The 17,785-nt window shown below is 49.9% G+C and overlaps 1 protein-coding gene across 1 annotated transcript in view; it reads right to left on the bottom strand.

The window, feature by feature from the left end:
- The window catches only part of camk2b1 (calcium/calmodulin-dependent protein kinase (CaM kinase) II beta 1), a 44,532-nt gene that overhangs the window by 2,901 nt on the left and 23,846 nt on the right, over nucleotides 1-17,785 (bottom strand). Inside the window, 11 exon segments of the mRNA XM_055511779.1 lie at nucleotides 30-263; nucleotides 345-439; nucleotides 532-607; nucleotides 941-992; nucleotides 994-1,112; nucleotides 1,702-1,845; nucleotides 5,104-5,152; nucleotides 7,035-7,079; nucleotides 9,871-9,939; nucleotides 13,835-13,869; nucleotides 17,526-17,621. Coding sequence (XP_055367754.1) covers nucleotides 31-263; nucleotides 345-439; nucleotides 532-607; nucleotides 941-992; nucleotides 994-1,112; nucleotides 1,702-1,845; nucleotides 5,104-5,152; nucleotides 7,035-7,079; nucleotides 9,871-9,939; nucleotides 13,835-13,869; nucleotides 17,526-17,621 — 1,013 coding nt within the window. The 3' untranslated portion in view covers nucleotide 30.

Below are 17,785 nucleotides of genomic sequence, written 5' to 3'. Positions count from 1 at the left end.
TCCTGGTGGGCTGTGAACGCTGCCCGTACCTCACTGCAGCGGTGCAGCTGGGGCGCCTGAGCAGTGGAAGTGGATGTTCTGCCACTTGCTGTCTCTGCGGTACCAGACGCGCGTCTCCTCCGACTGGCTGGAGCGCGGCCGGCCCTGCCCGTCCACAAACTGGGTGAGGCGGATGTAGGCGATGCAGGCGGCGTCCTCGCCGATGAGGTGCACGTGGGGGTTGAGGATGGTGGTGTGGATGGGCTTGCTGTTCTTAGCCAAAACTGAAAGGACGAGCGAGGGTGGCGTCAGCGGAGAGAAGGAGCAAAGAAAGGAGCTACTACGTCTGCTAGAATCAACCTTACGGTTCTCAAAGTAGAATCTGTGGAAGTCCATCCCCTCGACCAGGTTTCCCAGCGCCTCGGGCTCAAAGGAAGTCAGCCCAGGGTCGCAGATCTTCCTGGAGAGGAAAGAAACGATAACAAACTGAGACGCTGAAGTCGCATCTGAGCGTCGACACAAAGCACCAACAACAAGCAACAACCGACTCACGCGTAGGCCTCAAAGTCTCCGTTGTTGATGGCCTCGATCAGCTGCTCCGTGATCTTGATGATCTCCTGTTTGCGCGCTGCAGACGACAGATGCCGGAGTCAATCACAGGTTCATGACGGCAGCGAGGCTGGAGAGCGTTAGTTCATGAGAGCAGCAACACAAGCGCCCGTCTGTCCCCAGTCGACACAGTCCAGACTCACCACTCACTGTTATTTGTGAAAACTATAGCAATGTTTCAGCTTCTCTGTGTCACAAGCCTGAACAGAACATCGGTTAAAACACATCTACCCCTCAAACACCACAACCCTGTGCAGCCTGCACACACACACACACACACACACACACACACAGGCCTGCAGTCGGACCCGGCTGCCATGCTCAGGCCCGGTGGGTCGGGCCCGGTACTCACTCTGGGAGGAGGACAGGGAGGGGCTGGAGGGGGGGTGAGGGGGAGGCGGGGGGGGCGGTGTGTGCAGGTGGAGGGACGGGCTTGGCGCTGGGCACCGGTGCAGCCTCACTCTCGGGCGCCGCAGTCGCAGGCACCTTGCGAACGCTGCTCACCAGGTCTGTGAGCCGAGACACTGAGAGGCGGACGGACGGATGGACGGATGAATGGATGAATGGATGAGTGATGGAGGGACGCACAGGAACAGACGGTGAAAGAGTCACAATGGAAACAAGAAGAGAAATAATCAAAGCTATCTGATACGTGTGCGTTTACAGAGTCACAGGCTTCTTTAAATCTTAATATAGATGAGCAGTAAATAGCTTCTGCTGTGGGACCTGCGGGTTTTAAAACAACAATAGTGCATTTGTTTGGGACTATTTTTAGCAGAGGATTAATTATTTGGTGCAGCATGAAGTATTTACAGCAAGCTGAGTTTGGGACCGACTAAAAATAAATGACGAGACTCCTCGTTTGTTGTGATTGTGAGAAAATGCAATCTGCAACCAACTTTGGCTGCACAGACCAGATAGATTTTTGACAATAGAAATAGTGAAGTCAGACAATTAAAAGGAACTAAAGTTGGGGGAAGTGGAGACAGAGAGCATCCTGAAAGGCCTGAGTCTGCCTCATGCATCGTCCTGGTGCAGGGACACAGGAAGGGGGAGATGCCAATCTAACAGCTACTCTTCCTCGCCGGCTGCACGCTGCTCCTTTCTACTTACTCTGCATGGGGACAACGGGGGTGTGTGGAGGTGAGGGGGCCGAGTGGGCGGCGGGAGGCGAAGTGCTGGATCTCCCCTCCCCGTCGGACGCGGGCCCTGAGCCCCTACGCACTGAGCCCAGCAGGTCAGCGAACTTTGCGGCAGCTGGGTTTAAAAGGGGGCAAAGGAGGAACACAGCACGCTTAGAGAGAACATACGATTCAGTGCCTGGATCATTAGAGCAAAGGTTAAGACGCTGAGCCGCAGTATCTGTCATTCAGCTTCTGTCCACCGGAGGGCGACAAAGACACATTGTAAACACTGGGTGGATCAGGAGGACGACGTGATGGTGGAGGTGTAACACTACACAGCCGCTACATTTCTTAACAACCAGATTTTTGGTCTGATGTTTATGCTATGTTTTATGTGTAATGCTGAGCCTTAGGCAAACTGATAACATGAAAACACACTTATACACAGAGAATGGTTTAAAAAACGAATGTAAGCACAGACAGATGAAGACCAGTAGGACGCCTGAGATCACAGTGTTCTGTTAACTGGTCTAATTAAAATAACTAGTTCTTTCACTTAATGGCTTAATTTCAGCAGGATTTACAACTCTGGCTGCTGCTGCATGTGAGACATTAGTGAGATTTTAATGGGACTCGTGCCAGCGAGCCGAGGAAGGATGGTGACAGCGGCGATGGCCAAGATAACGAGAGAGAGTTGGATGCTGCTCATTACTGCCTTAATCAGCACAGAGGGGAAGAAAAGACAAGCACTCATTGACAAACAGGCAAGAAAACGGCACGAGACACAGTGAGTGGAGATTCTCTGGCAACGAAGGCTCAATCAGAAGAAACCTCAAGACCAGAACTTAAACAATCAAAGCTTTCATCAAGAAAAGTCAAGCTATTATGTCCAAGAAAAAAAACTTCAGCCATAGCAACTCATTTCTAACTATTGCGAAAATAGTCAGTTCAAAAAAACATTTGAATTAATGACCCACAACAACAACTAATTCTCCACTATAAAAGTGCTGAGACTAATGGAGCACATATGTGTTGAGATGCTCCAAAAGCCAGCGCTCGCGTTGGGTTACAGCAGCTGTCAGGCACCCGCTGACCCGACCCGAGCCGAGCCTCCACAGCCCAGCGGCACTAAATCAGCTCCGAGCAGCGCGGGGCCACTTCCTGCCACACTCACCTGGCTCTTGTAGTTCTCCCCCGGCACTGATCCTGCGACTGTCTCTACCCGCTCGCGTCTCAGGAGCCTCGAAACGTCTGTGCGACACGAACTGGATCCACGGGTGGCGCTAGCAGAGCGCTAACGCTTCTGGACCCTCTGCTGCGTTCGCTGCCACCAGGGTTAAAATTAGACACCTCCTCTTTCAGCCCGACCCCCGCCTCCCAAGGTGCCCTTGCCCCCCCCGACCCCCCCGCCCCCGCCGCAGGGGTGAGGGGTGGGGCCCCAAACCGGACCCCTCGAAAAAGCGACACTGTGTTCACAGAGCTGAGGTACAGTGGAGCCAGGTGAGCTTCAGGTGATGTAATGCACCGCTTCAATCAAGGGTAGGTTTTAATAAGCAACAAATGGAGCGAGGCTCTTTGCTCAGATGACATTCAATTATAGATTTTCCAGCTACAACACTGGATAAATACTCATTAAAGCATTTCACAGCTAGTGAGTGTTCCTTCAGTCTCACCTGCCGGCAGAGAGCTGTGCAGCACAAGGCATCCTCCTCCTGAACGGCTGAATTATCCACTCAACATGTCACCGTCTCTATTAGCTCGCCGCTAACGCGTCTAATAAAGCCAAAGGTCAGATGTTTCTCCGGTGCTGTGGAGCAGAGGCCGAGTCCCGACAAGCTGCAGCTAAAAACGGTTCTGATCACACAGATAAAACTTCTGTTCCCTCCACCGAGAGACACCACACCACTGTTTGAAACCAGAACGGACTGTAATACCAGCATAGTACTAGCAGACAGAATACTTCTACCTCAGTACTACTGAATATTACTAGCACTGGGGGGGTTCAGCATGATGGCTGGTTGCTAGGGAATTTGTGACATAGCAGCAAAGCCTCAATAGGGAGGAGGAGGACGAGGGGGAGGATGTGGACGCTCTGTTTTAAGCCAGGCACCGGGTCGACACATCCACGACCCGAATTAGACGCATTGTGCTCAGCTCGAATCTGGAGAACAGGGGTGGTCGTGCAGGTACATTAGTAGATTAAGAACAAGCTGCAGTACGTTGGATCTACTGTGTATGGAGCAGCGCGCACACACACACACACACACACACACACACACACACACACACACACACACACACACACACACACACACACACACACACACACACACACACACACACAGGCCTGCTGGTATTTCACGGGTGTGATTCTCAGCCAAACCACAGCGGTGTCATCAGGTCAAGCAGGGCAGAAACCACAAAAACACAATTATCCTAAACTATAAAGCAAAGCAAGACACAAGAGAGTCTTTGAGGCGCTGCATTTCCATCCCTGCTGTCTAATAATCTCCAAGCCGCTGTCAGGCTGCATGGCTCTGTGAGGGCTCCTCCGTCTCCCTTTGGGTTGTTAGAATGTTTAACTGTAATTTCTGAGCTTTTAGGAATGAAAGAACTGTCAGAACGAGAGACATTAAGGGGCAACAATTACGGCGCTGGCAACAAAGACAGCTTCTACTGCCGAACAGAAAGGTAAGAGCTGAGACAGTCAAAAGCCGCGATTAGAGTCCAACACTTAACGAGCACAGATTAAAGACAATCACGCTAATGGCTGAGCATCCGACCACTTCTCTGATGTTTAAGAAAATACTTGTTTTACCTCTAATTATATTTATGACACAAAAAACTGGAATTGTTCAGCAGGTTGTTCAGAAAACAACAGAGGAACAGATTTATTGCTCAAGGCTGAGGAAACAAAGTGTTGATTCTCACTTCAGTTCCTTGTGTGATGCATTTCTAGTAAAGTAAGATGAGAGTCACTATTAGTTGTGATGGGCAGGTTTGGGGCAGTAGCGGTTCCCTTTGGGCGGAAGCCTGAACCAGATTCAGCGAGTGCTCTTTATTTGCTCGGTCTGAGCTCAGCATGAGATGCTTCAATTAGCCTGAGATGAGAACTGATCCACTTGTGATTTCACTGCCTGAGATCAAAATGTGAAAACTACTTTAGAGATTCATCAGAAAGCGTTTGAAATTTAAAAAGGGGCTAAATTGAAATCGAGTGTGCATCTGTCGAGAGGTGAAAAAGCCACAGTGTCATTTTGGATTCTAACAGACTTTGTGCTCGTGTGGGAGAAACTCTGAGCAACAGCATCAACGCAGCAGAAATGTCACGTGATGCTCCCCAATTTCCCCGACGTTTTGTGGATTGTCATTCGCAGACTTGCTGTCTCACCTTTCACATCTTCATCCTCCACGGTGGTGTTGCTGCTGTCGGAGGACTCCTGCAGAGTTGACAGAGACAGAGGGTCAGACTGGGCATGTGCAAAGCAGCGCGGGTACAATGATGCTGAAGACACAGAGTGATAAATGTTTGACTGACAGAGTCAGGACACAGGCCAGCAGGGAGCCAAACCCTATCATCACGTAACGTTGGTACAGAACCAAACGTGGATCAACCCAGAGCCCAGTCAGACCGCGCCACCAAACCCATCGGCCTAGAACCAGCACCTCCACGCTGACCTTGCTCCTTCCTAATGTCTGCTACATCCAGCGTGTGCGTCTTCTACATGTATATGAACGTATGGACGTCTTGCCTTCGCAGGGAGCTGCAGATTCTCGTTGAGACTCTGAGAAACTCGATGAGATGTTCGGTCTGTTCCACCAACGCGAGCTGGCAGAATCCATCCTCATGCTACTGCAATAGCTGCCACCAACATATAATCTATCAGGCACCTGCCTGTCTGCATCTCTTCACACACTTTCGCCAGAGGAGAAGTCGGCTTCTGATTTCAATTAGCAGAATAAATAGGTCTAAATTCCCCTGCACATAGAGGAGAACAGAGACTCTGTGACCTCATTAGAAGTCCACACGTGTCGGTGCAGCATCACAAGCACAAAGGAAGAGAAGCACAAAAGGTTTCATGGCTTCTTAAAGATCAACTGAGGAAGAGGAGGACAGAGTGAAGACAAAAAGTGTGTGTGCTTAAATAAAAATACCCTCAACTGTGTGATCACACCTACAGCTGATTATTTTGGTCTGAATCTGTGATATTGTCTGGAACTTTTGTTTCATCCTGACACGTTACAATAAAGACGGGATTCACAAAGTAGCACAGACAAAAATATGATGCTAATCATTTTCAGCTGATCCTGCTATCGAGCTTCAGAGAGCAATCAAACGGTGGTTGATTGGATAAAGCAGACAGATCAAATATAACGAAGCCGCATGTGAATTTATATTGTTCTTCATAGTCTCTAATGCAAAAGTTAAACTGGTGCGAAGCGAAACCAAGATCTTTGAACCAAAGATCACAACTCAGAGCAGAAACAATTACAGCAAACACACAGAGGTGAAGTCACTGCTTGCTCATGACTACGAGGAGGGGATCCAACTGCAACGTCATGCAGGTTCATGCACATAAACACAGTACAGTAGCTGCAGCAGCTTTAGTAGGAGGGCAGAACCGTAACAGGAGGTGCAGTAACTTCACCACATCAGAGCTCTGTGCATTATATGATACAAGTTTGCACAAACAGGAAAAAGCCGCAACTCAAAGCAGTTTGTATGATTTACTTGAGTTTTTCTCCTCACAGTCAAATGTTTCTGTAAATTCATCTTCAGCTCTGACAAAACTGTCGACACCATCTGTCTTTATAACAAAGTGACTCTGTGCTTATTAGGCTAATTTTCCTGCTGTCAATTAGTTTCCGTGCGCTGTAATTTCTATTTGCAGCACATTCACGTAGTAATTACTGTTGACCACAAATCAATCAATGATCATTTCTTACATTGTTTAGTCGAAGCTAATTGGAAACTCAAGAGCTCTGCAGTTACTACGATTAATTTTACTACAGCTCAGCTCAACTCAGGCTTTTTCACCACGGCTGTGGAAAACGTGCACTGACATAAATTAACATTTCCATCTCTGATAGATTAAAATGTCAGTTTGTAAAAAGCCTCCTTTCTGGTACACGTCTCTGAGGAATTAAATCTCCAGCAACACACACAGATTTATGCACACACGCCTCGGTAAAAGCCTGCCACAGTGCGCTCACACAGATGCATGATAAAAAGATGGATCAAAGGGCAGGAGAAGATGAGGAAGAGGAGAAAAATGAGAAAGAGGGATGAAGGGCTGGTCGGGACTGGGGAGTGGTGTATACCTTCGTCCCGTCCACTGGGTTATGGATGACGGTTGTCTGAGGCTCCTGGAGGAGGAAAAGGAAGAAGAGAGATGGAGAGAGATGGAATAAACCAGAAAAAGGGGAGAGAAAGAGAGAGAGTGAGAAAGAAAGAGAAAAAAATTTGACATAAAAGTCGACGGAAATGGACAAGTAAAAGTGTAAAAAGGGCACAAAGTACAGGAAGGAGAGCCGTGTGAATGTTAGGGTTGACAGAGGAGAAAGGGAAGAATCCTCCGAGGCGACAGAGTGGGCGGACGAGCTGAAAACTGTAATTTGGAGTCAGTTCTGCTTTCTGAGCAACACGCACGCACACGACAAAACAGGGGCGGCGCCGGAGCTCAAGGTGAAGGTTCTGCCTCGTGCACATCTGCCACACGCGCTCACAGCCCGCGGGCAGCGGCGACACGGAGCTGCACTCAGAACTGTTGCATTTTTCAGCCGGCATCCTGCTGAACCCCCCCCCCCCCCGCTGTGCAAGCACAACCCCGACCGCCGGCCCATGCACACGTCAGCACCAGGAGAGTTGTACAATGAAAAGGACAAACAAACGAAGGGAGACGTCAGCCGGCTCGTGTGAAACGCGCTCGGACTCGGGGCCTCGTGAGGCAGAAGCAGCAGAGGTGGAGGTGGAAACGGGCCGCTCTGTGTGGAAGCGGGCGTCAGCATCGTTCAAAGCTGCGGCCACGTCCTGCATGTGAGCAGCTCTACTTCTACGTACAGCAGCAGCCTCAGGTGTCATGGACGCCCTGGTTGAGCTGGAATGAAAGAGGCCACTGCTCCACGCCATCAGCAGCAAGTCACGGAGCAGGCGTTTACTGACATCTCACACTGAGAGACTGCAATCAAACAGCAATTTGCCACTCGCTGCAATTCTGACTGCAGTTATTTGGTGTCTGGTGGCTAAATAAACAGCATCCACCGACTGCTGTTGAATCAGAATAGCGACAAATATAAATACAGAGGTAACAGTATTTTCTCGGTTTTCTAAGAAGAAGTGGATTAGACCAACCACCGCTTATTATTGTTTGTTGCACTCCAGGAAGTGACACGTCTGTGATGACCAATAATCAGCCATCTCCCTGGTGATGATGGTGATGTTGTCAAGGCAACTGTCGTCCGGGGCAACAGACACCGGTGGCAACTTGTAATGAAGGAGTTAATGTAGCAAAACGGCTAAATGGTACAGTAAGTAGCTCCAGTCCCTGGCAACAGCGAGACCAGAGCTGCCCTCCCACTCACGATTCCCCTCGAGGTTCAGAACGAGCCTCTTGTTCCACGGTTGTGCCCACACCCCCGTGCACATTCTCAACAGAAAGGTCCCATCGAACGCTTCTGAAAGTATGTCTGCACTTGTGCTGAGTGCGGTGACGCAAAGCCAGTATCCACTCAAACACCCGAAGGACTGTGGGCATCACACAAATACACCCACAGTGTCTACGCCAGTAGTTTGACTATTTTAACATCTCAAAGCAACTGGTTGTCATCGTCTACCACTAATAACACACCATGAGCACGTGATGCCCAAAATACCACTAACACTGACCGGTGGGTTAGAAACAACCTGCAGCCAAGACGTACATCAAATGAGCTAAAACACGCTCCTCTGCTAATGCTAGTGCTGATCCTGGTTACAATGGAATAAACAATAGTGTAAAGAGTAGTTGTGGCTCATGCAAACACTACTTAGTGACAGTAACACCGCCTTCTGTTAAATATGGTGAAGTCAATAGTGATTCTTTGTGTTTGCAGCTGATGGCACAGAAAACACTGCACATTTAGAAGAAATGGATTCAGCTCAGAAGCTGAAACTACACAGAACCTGGCTTCTACGGAGGTCAACCTCTAAATACACCCTCAACTACAGCCTGAGACTTCATAAAACACGGCTCCATAGAGGCAGAAGCTGGTTTAGTCCAATGACACGATAACAAGGTCTGTAATGAGACACGGGCAGGAAACACCCCAACACGTCTGTGCACTAATATACGTGACTGAAGCTGACATCAAGTAGTTTCAACTAAGTTGCGACGTTAGTGTTCAGTCTAGTTACGCCTGTCATGCACCGTGTCCACACAGATTAAGAAGAAAAGTGCTCAATGAGCGTAAATAACTTGGAAATCTCCCCTGAAGCCTGACGCTGAGGAAAAGAACTGCTCCTGCTTCTGGACTGTCCTCAACCATGGAAATACGAACAAATCCCCTCTAATAAATGAGTTTGTGACTCTGTGCCAGAAGGCCGGCAGCACTGGGCTTTTCATTACAGCTAATTTCACAGAAACCTAATGAACATAAGAAGGAAATGTTGAAGTGCTTCTCCACGGGGGCATTAACAGCACGGAGGGAGTGGATCACACTGACAGCACAGCGGGCACCGGCCGTCTGCTCACGTTGGGGAAACTTCCCCTGACAGAGACACTGACCCGACGATGTGACTCCGAGCACGCAGCATCCCCACCTTGTTCCTTGACACCACCTGCTGGAGTCAGAGCTTCATAGGGCTCCACACACAACAGCCAACAACACGAACAGAGAGGAGACCCAGACAGAGGCCATGGAAGAGGAAGCTGGTGGAAGGTGGAGGTGCTGAGGGACAGATGGGCGGTGGGACCGACGCACACAGACACAGACACAGACACAGACACAGACACACACACACACACACACACACACACACACACACACACACACACACACACACACACACACACACACACACACAGACAGACACACACGTGCACGCACGCACATGGGCACACGCGCGCGCACACACACACGCACGCACGCACGGACGTGACGGGGGTTCAGAGGTAAATACCAGAGCAGGTGAAGGGATGTTTCCTTTGGGGCTGGTGACTATGCTGTTTTTGGTGCTGTTTGTCTGGGGCTGTGCAGGAAAGGAAGGAGACACAAGAACAAGTGTTAACAAAAGTGGGAGCGTGTGTGTGTGTGTGTGTGTGTGTGTGTGTGTGTGTGTGTATGCGTTTGCGTGTGTGTCCATGCATGTGTGTGACTGTGTTCCCTCTCTGACCCACTAACCCTGGGATCTGGGCCCAGTGCTCGGCGCTGTGGGTTCACACCTGAGTGTGGAGCGTCCAGTAGGTGGCAGGACGCAGCAGCCGAGGAGCCGCTACCTGGAGCATTCATTCACAAGTGTGGTTTGTAAATGTGAGCGGTGACATGAGGGGGCGCGTGGAGCTGTGACCTGTGACGTCACCGCTGACTTCCACTGCTTTGGATTCAACATCACAGCGACTCACCTTTAAACGCCGGCATTAAACGCTGCTTTGAAGGACGCACATCAAACACACGGCCTGTGCTATCGTAATGTTAGCACTGGATCCGCGCTGCACTATTTATAATCTGGTTTGGAAATTATTAACACGAAGGTGCTAAATGAAGCAGAGTCCTGGGCGTGAAGTGACTCATCAAAATGAGTGACTCAAAAAAAAATCATTTGCCTCCATTATATAAATCATGTAACACGGTTTCTTCTCACTAGCTGGTGATAGAGGTCAGGAGAGACCACAGGTCCCTGAACGCCCCATTAATCCCTCATGGGCTAAATGAGGTGAGAGCTTTTCAACTGACTTTCACTACAGTCCAGTGGTGTTTGTGTTGTGTTGTGCTGTGATGCTGCCGGGCACGGAAAGGAAGTCACGCAAGGTGTGTGATCACGAGGGTGAAGGTTTACCACAAACCCACAAACCTGAAATCATTAGAGAGAGAAAAAAAGAGGAGAGGAGAGAAGCGACCAGACGTAACATAAGACACAGACACATAAAGCTGACGTAGACATTTTACACAATCGCATGCAGTGAATCCACTCACACCCGTCTCAAACAGTGAACCCCCACTGGCTAAAGGCCGCGTCAGCCATCACTCGCGTCCCTCAACAGTAACGATCAGCTGAAGCGATGCCGTCACAGCTCGTTTGCAGCATCAACTCAGGGTCGTAGCATTTGCATCTGTGACGAGAAAACAGCTTTCAGGAGTTCTGAGCAGAGGACGAGGTCCAAACCCGCAGGGAACGCAGGACTGTGGTAAAACAGCGCATCAGAAACACGGTGAGACTGTCCAGCGTCATCATTATCACCGTTCAATGACCAACAAGGAAAAAGTGGGAACAACTGGCAACGAGAGCAGTTCAGGCCGATCAAAGGAGGAAGAGGAAGCGGAGGAGAAAGAACGTGTGGGAAAAAGCCTCAGAATGAAGGAGGAAGGTCACAGAAATAGAAAATGTACTCTCCTCATGGTCCCAGTGCTTTCACTCATGTTTGAACATCATCTCCTGAGTTTGGTATGAAAACCACAAGTACAAGCAACAGCTCCTTTCTAAAAAAAGTGAATCCCTGACAGATCTGGAGCAGCCTCCCTGGAGAAGCTGGGGTGGAAGTGAAACATCCTGCCTCCATTACGTTTCCAGAATATTGTCAGGGTGCACTTTGCAACGGGCCACTTCCACCTGGCATTTACTTGTCAGGACTTTGTGCGTGTTGTGGCACATGTTTAATTAAGTTTCTTTAATATAAAAGGTTTCACTTGTGCACAGCAGCATCCTTTCCTACTAGCAGCACCAAGAAACCAAGGTAGAGTAAAGGGAAGGTATAAAACCAATGGAGGAGTGTAAAAGTGAAGAGAGAGAGAGAGAGAGAGAGAGCAACTGGACGAATGCAGAAATAACTCGCTCACCATGTACTGGACAGTGGAGCTGGACTTGCGTTTCTGTCCTCAGGCGATTGGATGGATGGGTTAATTGGTGGATGGATGGATGGGTGGGTGGTTGAAGAAGGCATAAGGGAGTAAAGTAACCAATGAAAACATGTGAATGCGCTGGCATGAACAGAAATCTGCTAAAACAACACTTTACATTTGATTAGAGATGCGTCCTGAGGGCCTGGACCAAGCAGGAGTCAAAGATGAGACAGAGAAGGAGGCGGATGAAAAGGAGCAGAGCTTCATGTCGGGACATGGTATCACAAGGATTGTGCAGATGGCAAAACTGACCTGCTGTTCATCTGTCAGGAGCATTAGGAGCATCGGGGCAACAAGAAAGCGAGAGCGAAACAAGCCACTGCTGCATGTATTCTGTCAGAATACTGATGCATCCTCCCCGCTCTCATTTTGAATTTAAAATCATGACTGAGTCAGTGCTGGAGTTGTTGCATGTAGCATTCACACATTAATAAAAGATGTGGACACCAGGGTGGGAACAAACTGTACCGTGACTGGGTTCACTGAGAAGCTCGTCGTTGGCATGTTTTAGTTTAAATTTTCATACATCATTTTGTAGCAGCGCATCAGTCTCATTTTGTCCGTTTGGATTTGATGCTGCGTGCGTGAGTATGACAACACTGAAAGGATTGGCTGTAATTGGCAGGAGCTGGCAGCGCGGGGGGGCGACGCTGGTGTGCAGTTAGTGCCAGCGAGAGCAGGTGCTGCAGCTGAACAGCGTCAGGTGTCATCACGCATTAATGAACCCAAGGCAGCGACACTAATCAGGAGGAGAGGAGGTCAGAAACTCTGCGAGAAGAAAAGGACATGTGGAGCGGAAGGCGGAGAGACAGAGGCGAGCGGGACGCGAGGAGGAGGATGCCTTTAGAAACGGTTTGGGGCGAGTGTGTGGGGAGCCTGTTGCTAGGCGATGAGCGGCTGCAGTGGAAGCAAGCGTCTATTTCTGTCGTCTGAGTTTCCAGGGTCCAGACTGGCAGCTATTCCTGGAACCGGAGTCACATTCCCCGCTGAACCGCCCGAGGGGGGGCGCGCACACACACACACACACACACACACACACACACACACACACACACACACACACACACACACACACGCACGCACGCACGCACGCACGCACGCACGCACGCACGCACACACGCACGCACGCACGCACGCACACACGCACACACACGACGCTGCACATAAGCGAGGCACACATGCGCACGCCCACGCTTACGCACACGTTATGTGCAGGCATGCTCACACCCCTGTTTGCGTATTTGTTCTCCTTTCAAACTGAGAAAACAAGTGTAACACACACACACACGAGCGAACGTGCGTTAACACACACCTGCTCGTCCACGTGCACGCGAGCAAAGCTGAAGCGCATCAGATGTAAAAATGCCGAGGAGAAAACGCGCGTGTACACAATGTTCCACGCTTTGTCGCACTCGAGCTTGCGTCGCTCGCGCTCGCACACACACACACACACACACACACACACACACACACACACACACACACACACACACACACACACACACACACACACACACACACACAGGCGCATCAGTGGAAGCTGTGCGTGGGATGTGTCACTGGGGCGTGCGCATGTGCGTGTGCACAAGCGTGGGATGGTGAGAGATCTTCATTAAAGGGATGAGCAGGAATGTGGGGTTAAAGACCAGATGGGGTGAGCAGGAAATGAAATCAGTGAAGGAAGAGGAAGAGACGGAAGAGAAGGGATGAGAGGAAACGAAGAGGAGACACATGCAGGACTGACAGATGGTTACATGGAATAATGGAGGTGGAGAGAATAATGCTGATTCAAAATAGAGCGTCCTTTCTGGCAAGCGACGTGCAGGATGACACATGCGCTGCAGCCACAACACAGACACACAATCTGCTAACAAACCACGTGTGACACAAGACGGACACAAAATCAGAGTCAATAAAGACAAACGAGGTGAGAGGGAGCAAGTAAACAGACGAGCGGAGAGGAAGGACAGCGAGGAAAGTGAAGCAGGGGAGACGGGAGCGAGGGGGGGGGGGAGTCGGACCCTTACCTTCACGTCGGCCTTCTTGTTCAGCATGGTCTTCGCTGCTGCAAAAACAAACACAGGCAGAAAGAATGAGTGAAACAGTGCAAGGACGAGCATCTGCAGGAAACGGGTACTTTACACTCAGAGACTGATAAAGTCTGTCTGTGCACATTCATTTACAACAACCAGCAGGTTCACGACACAGACTGACTGACGTATGTGTCGATCCGTTTGTTTTCCAGAACAGCAGGTTCTGATGAAGTTGGGTTTCTTACATTTGGCTGCATTGGACCCATCTGAGCCCGTGCGAGGCTTTTGTTTAGCTGCTGGAGCAGACGGTTAAAAACAGTCTGAGTCACTATTTCCCTTCTCTAAATACAACCTATGTGTAAAATCCGACAAATAATGATAACGATAAGTTACCAGTTGGTTTCAGGACCACAGACACTTTTCATTCAGTGACGCTTTTCAGCCAATTACAGCATCAAATGAAATATGCAATTATAAGGTCAACTAAGCAACTGAAGCTCAAACTAGAAAGGATGAACATCACCATATTTATTCAGTCTGTCTATTAGCTCGGCTGCTGATGTTTAGACATTGCTGAAGTCAGTGAAATAAAAAATATCATTGTTCATTGTTTCACATCGGTCCGTGTGCCAATGCCCCTTTAACAGCAGCCACGCAAACATTAAGCCCTGCCTTAAAGAAGTCTGTGGGGCCTTAGCAGTGGATTAGTCTTCAGTCTGCTTTCTAATGAAGGGTAAAGGGGGGGGGGTGTAGAGGAGGAGGGGGAACGATACTGCAAACAGTCCACTGATGAGCCTAATACCCATAATCCCTCAGAACGGTAAAACAGGAGACGGGTGCAAACACGGAGAGCAAGGTGGTCTGTTCACCAAACAGGGGCCCTGAAATAACTGCCACGCTGTTGTCTGGGCTCAGACTCAGAATCAGACTCAGCACCAATAAATCACCACACATGAACACGCCTGGGGGCGCAGGCGTGTATTTGGTACCAAAACGGCTCATCCAGTCCATCTAAGAACTTCTGACAGGCTCTGAAGTAAAAGTGTTTTACATCTGACACTGGTCCAGTTACTGAATCACCAGCAGGGTAAAATAATAATGCCGGTGTCCGTGAGCTGCCAGTCCGAGCCTCCACTGCTGCTTCCTGACGTTCCCGCTCCCTAGACATAATCCTTCCTGGGACTTTTTAAGGGCTGAGTGCAATTTCAGGTCTAATCAGATGCAATCGCATCAGAAGCCAGTCGAGTTACATAAAACGCCTTTTCTGGCAGTCGGGGATATTTCCTCCTTTCTTTTTCTCTGCCCCTCTTTCTTCGCTCTCTGAACATGAGACATAGCTCCTCTCTGAATTTCTCACTTCCACTTCCAACTACACTCCAAGCTCCAGCTACCCTGAATGTGACAGAAGACTGAATCTCCTGACAGTTTCCATGGGGCAGCGACAGAGGTGCAGTCGAAAGGAGGAAAGTTGAAAGTGTGACGCAGTCCTTTAAAGGAAAAAGTACAGAAGAACTTAAGATGTGACTTGAGAGAGTGTAAATGTGAGACAGTGATCCAGGGGAGAGGCGGCGGTAGAATACACAACCACCACCTTCTGTAGTGGTTCCCTTTGTATTCGCTTGCCTCGGTGTTACAGTATATCAAGCTCGAAGCGAGGCTCTCATATATTCAGCAGTCGAGGAAGGAGTAATAGGAAGTGATAAGGAAGCTCTACATAATTCAGCGGGGTGTGAGAGCGGCATGAACGTGCATGCTTCATTGTTGTGCGGTGCGTCCTCGCTCTCCTTCAAAGGCTGGATGTTACGGAGGAACAGAAACGGGGTCAGAGTAGTGTCGCGTTCACTCTTAGTCTCTGATGGCTTTGCAGAGGAGGGAGGATGTGAAAGGAGAGCAGAGAGGAACGGTAAAGAGGAATAAAGGTGAGAAGAAACTGGAAGTTGTGGAAACCTCTGAACTAAAAATGACTCTAACTCCACAATGAAGATGAAACATCTGCAGGAAACCTGGAAATCAAAAGGAATCTTAACTCGTACGGGAGGTGAAGCAGCAGAGGGCGCTTCCTTACCTTGCCACAAATTACACATGAAGCAAGAAGAGAGAGGAGGAAGAGATTAAAAACAAAAGTACCAGAGTTAAAGCCCCAGTAAAAACAGGCAAGATGCACCACTGCAAGAGCAAAGCAAGGATGGGCATGAACTTTGAATGGAGATATTAACACAAGGCTTCTGGAGATGGAATCTATTTTAAATGAGCCACACAGGTGGCAGGAGTGACTGAGGACCGGCTCCTACAGCAGCACTGAGCTGCATTGATCACCTCCCTGAGGACAAGGTGAGGTCTATTACTGCAGATGAGGACTGGGTTTGTGCACATGAATGTGCTCTGATACAGAGTGATGCCTCCAGTGAGGCAGGATGAGGCTGATGTGGGGAGGCAGCCCACTATAAATATTTGATTGAGGCCTGGTGAAGGCTGAGGGACACGAAGAAGGCGGCAGAGTCCCAGCAGGCCGCGGAAACAAGGACACCGCTCCGGCCTCCTTAAAATACAGACGAGAAACACGTGCGGTGCCGAGCGCCTCTGCAGATTTACATTTACAACGGGCCAGAGCTCCTGTCAGACCGACGGGGTTGGTTCGGTTGCTCTCTGCAGCATCATCTGTGGTGGAAGCCGCCTGCTTTCGCGGTCTGACGCCGTGCTCAGACAGGAAGCTAAGTGCGTTTAGCGTTGGTTATTCTGCATTAACTTGACCGCTGGACTGTTTGTTCAGCCTGTGGTGAGTCACCAGCAGAACCAGCCCAGCCTTGCATCTTCCACAGTGGTAACCATGCACCACAACCCCCCCCACCAACAACCCTCGTGTTGCAGCGCATGCACCACGTCAGTGCCCCATGCAGCATTCACCGACAGCTCCATCAGGCAGTTCCATCCTTTAAGTGACAGGGGTGAACTTTCCAGTGTCATTGTCAGACAGAGAAAAGAGAAGGTCGATGGAAAGTAAAGATACTGTATGAGAGGAATGCTGATGAAATGAAGAGGGTGCCTGAGGAGAAAACAGTGCTGAGAAGAAAACATGACTCGACATGAGGAAGAGAATGGAGTGATGCAGTGGAGTGGGAGAAAAAGAGATGAAAGAAACAGGAGAGAGAGACAGGAGAGGAGAGGGACTGGGCCGAGGCCATGCTCCGTGATGGGTGGGTCAGCGATGGCGCTGCAGCAGCAGGGACAGGCGCAGCAGCCAGTCTATGGGATCTGACAGGACAGGAGGGGACAGATGTGATGACGCTGAAAACAACAGCAGTAGCTGGGCTTCGGTAAAATATGATGCGTCAACATAAAATGAAAAAAACAAATGGAACCCAAGTATTAAACAAAACACCCGTTTACTGCAAAGAGAGACAACAGCACAAACAGGCAGGGTTGAAAGTAAATTAGTAGAAGCCTCACAAATATGTGTCCCTTTTATTTATCGTTGTATCGACAGGTAGGAAACAGAGCTAATGCTGCTGAGAAGTTCATGAGAGATGCACGGTAGCTTGCAATGGGGGCGGCCATCATGCTCTGAGCTCCCATGCGCAGGAAGGGGGGAGGAGCCAGAGAGCGATGGGGGTGGGGGGTAGTAGAGGTCAGTGAGGGGGGGGGGGGGGGGGGGGGGGGGCATGCCCTGGGTGAGCCGCCACGCTACCTTGTTCCACCAGCCCCGCGGTGGTGCCGGCGGCTGCAGCCACCGCCGCCGCGGCCGCAGTGACAGAGGCTGGAGCGGTGGTCTGCCTGCTGCCCACTGTTAGAGAGTCCGATACCCAGTCACACAGGGGAGAGAGGGGGAGAGAGAGAGGGGGAGAGAGAGAGAGATAGAGGGAGGGAGAGAGAGAGAGAGAGGGAGAGAGATAGAGGGAGGGAGGGAGAGAGAGAGAGAGAGAGAGAGAGAGGGAGAGAGGGAGGGAG

Source organism: Betta splendens, chromosome 9 (genome assembly GCF_900634795.4).
Source record: "Betta splendens chromosome 9, fBetSpl5.4, whole genome shotgun sequence".
Classification (NCBI taxonomy): Eukaryota; Metazoa; Chordata; class Actinopteri; order Anabantiformes; family Osphronemidae; genus Betta; species Betta splendens.
The sequence above is the reverse complement of the archived record's forward strand: the minus strand, read 5'-3'. Positions and strand labels throughout refer to the sequence as shown.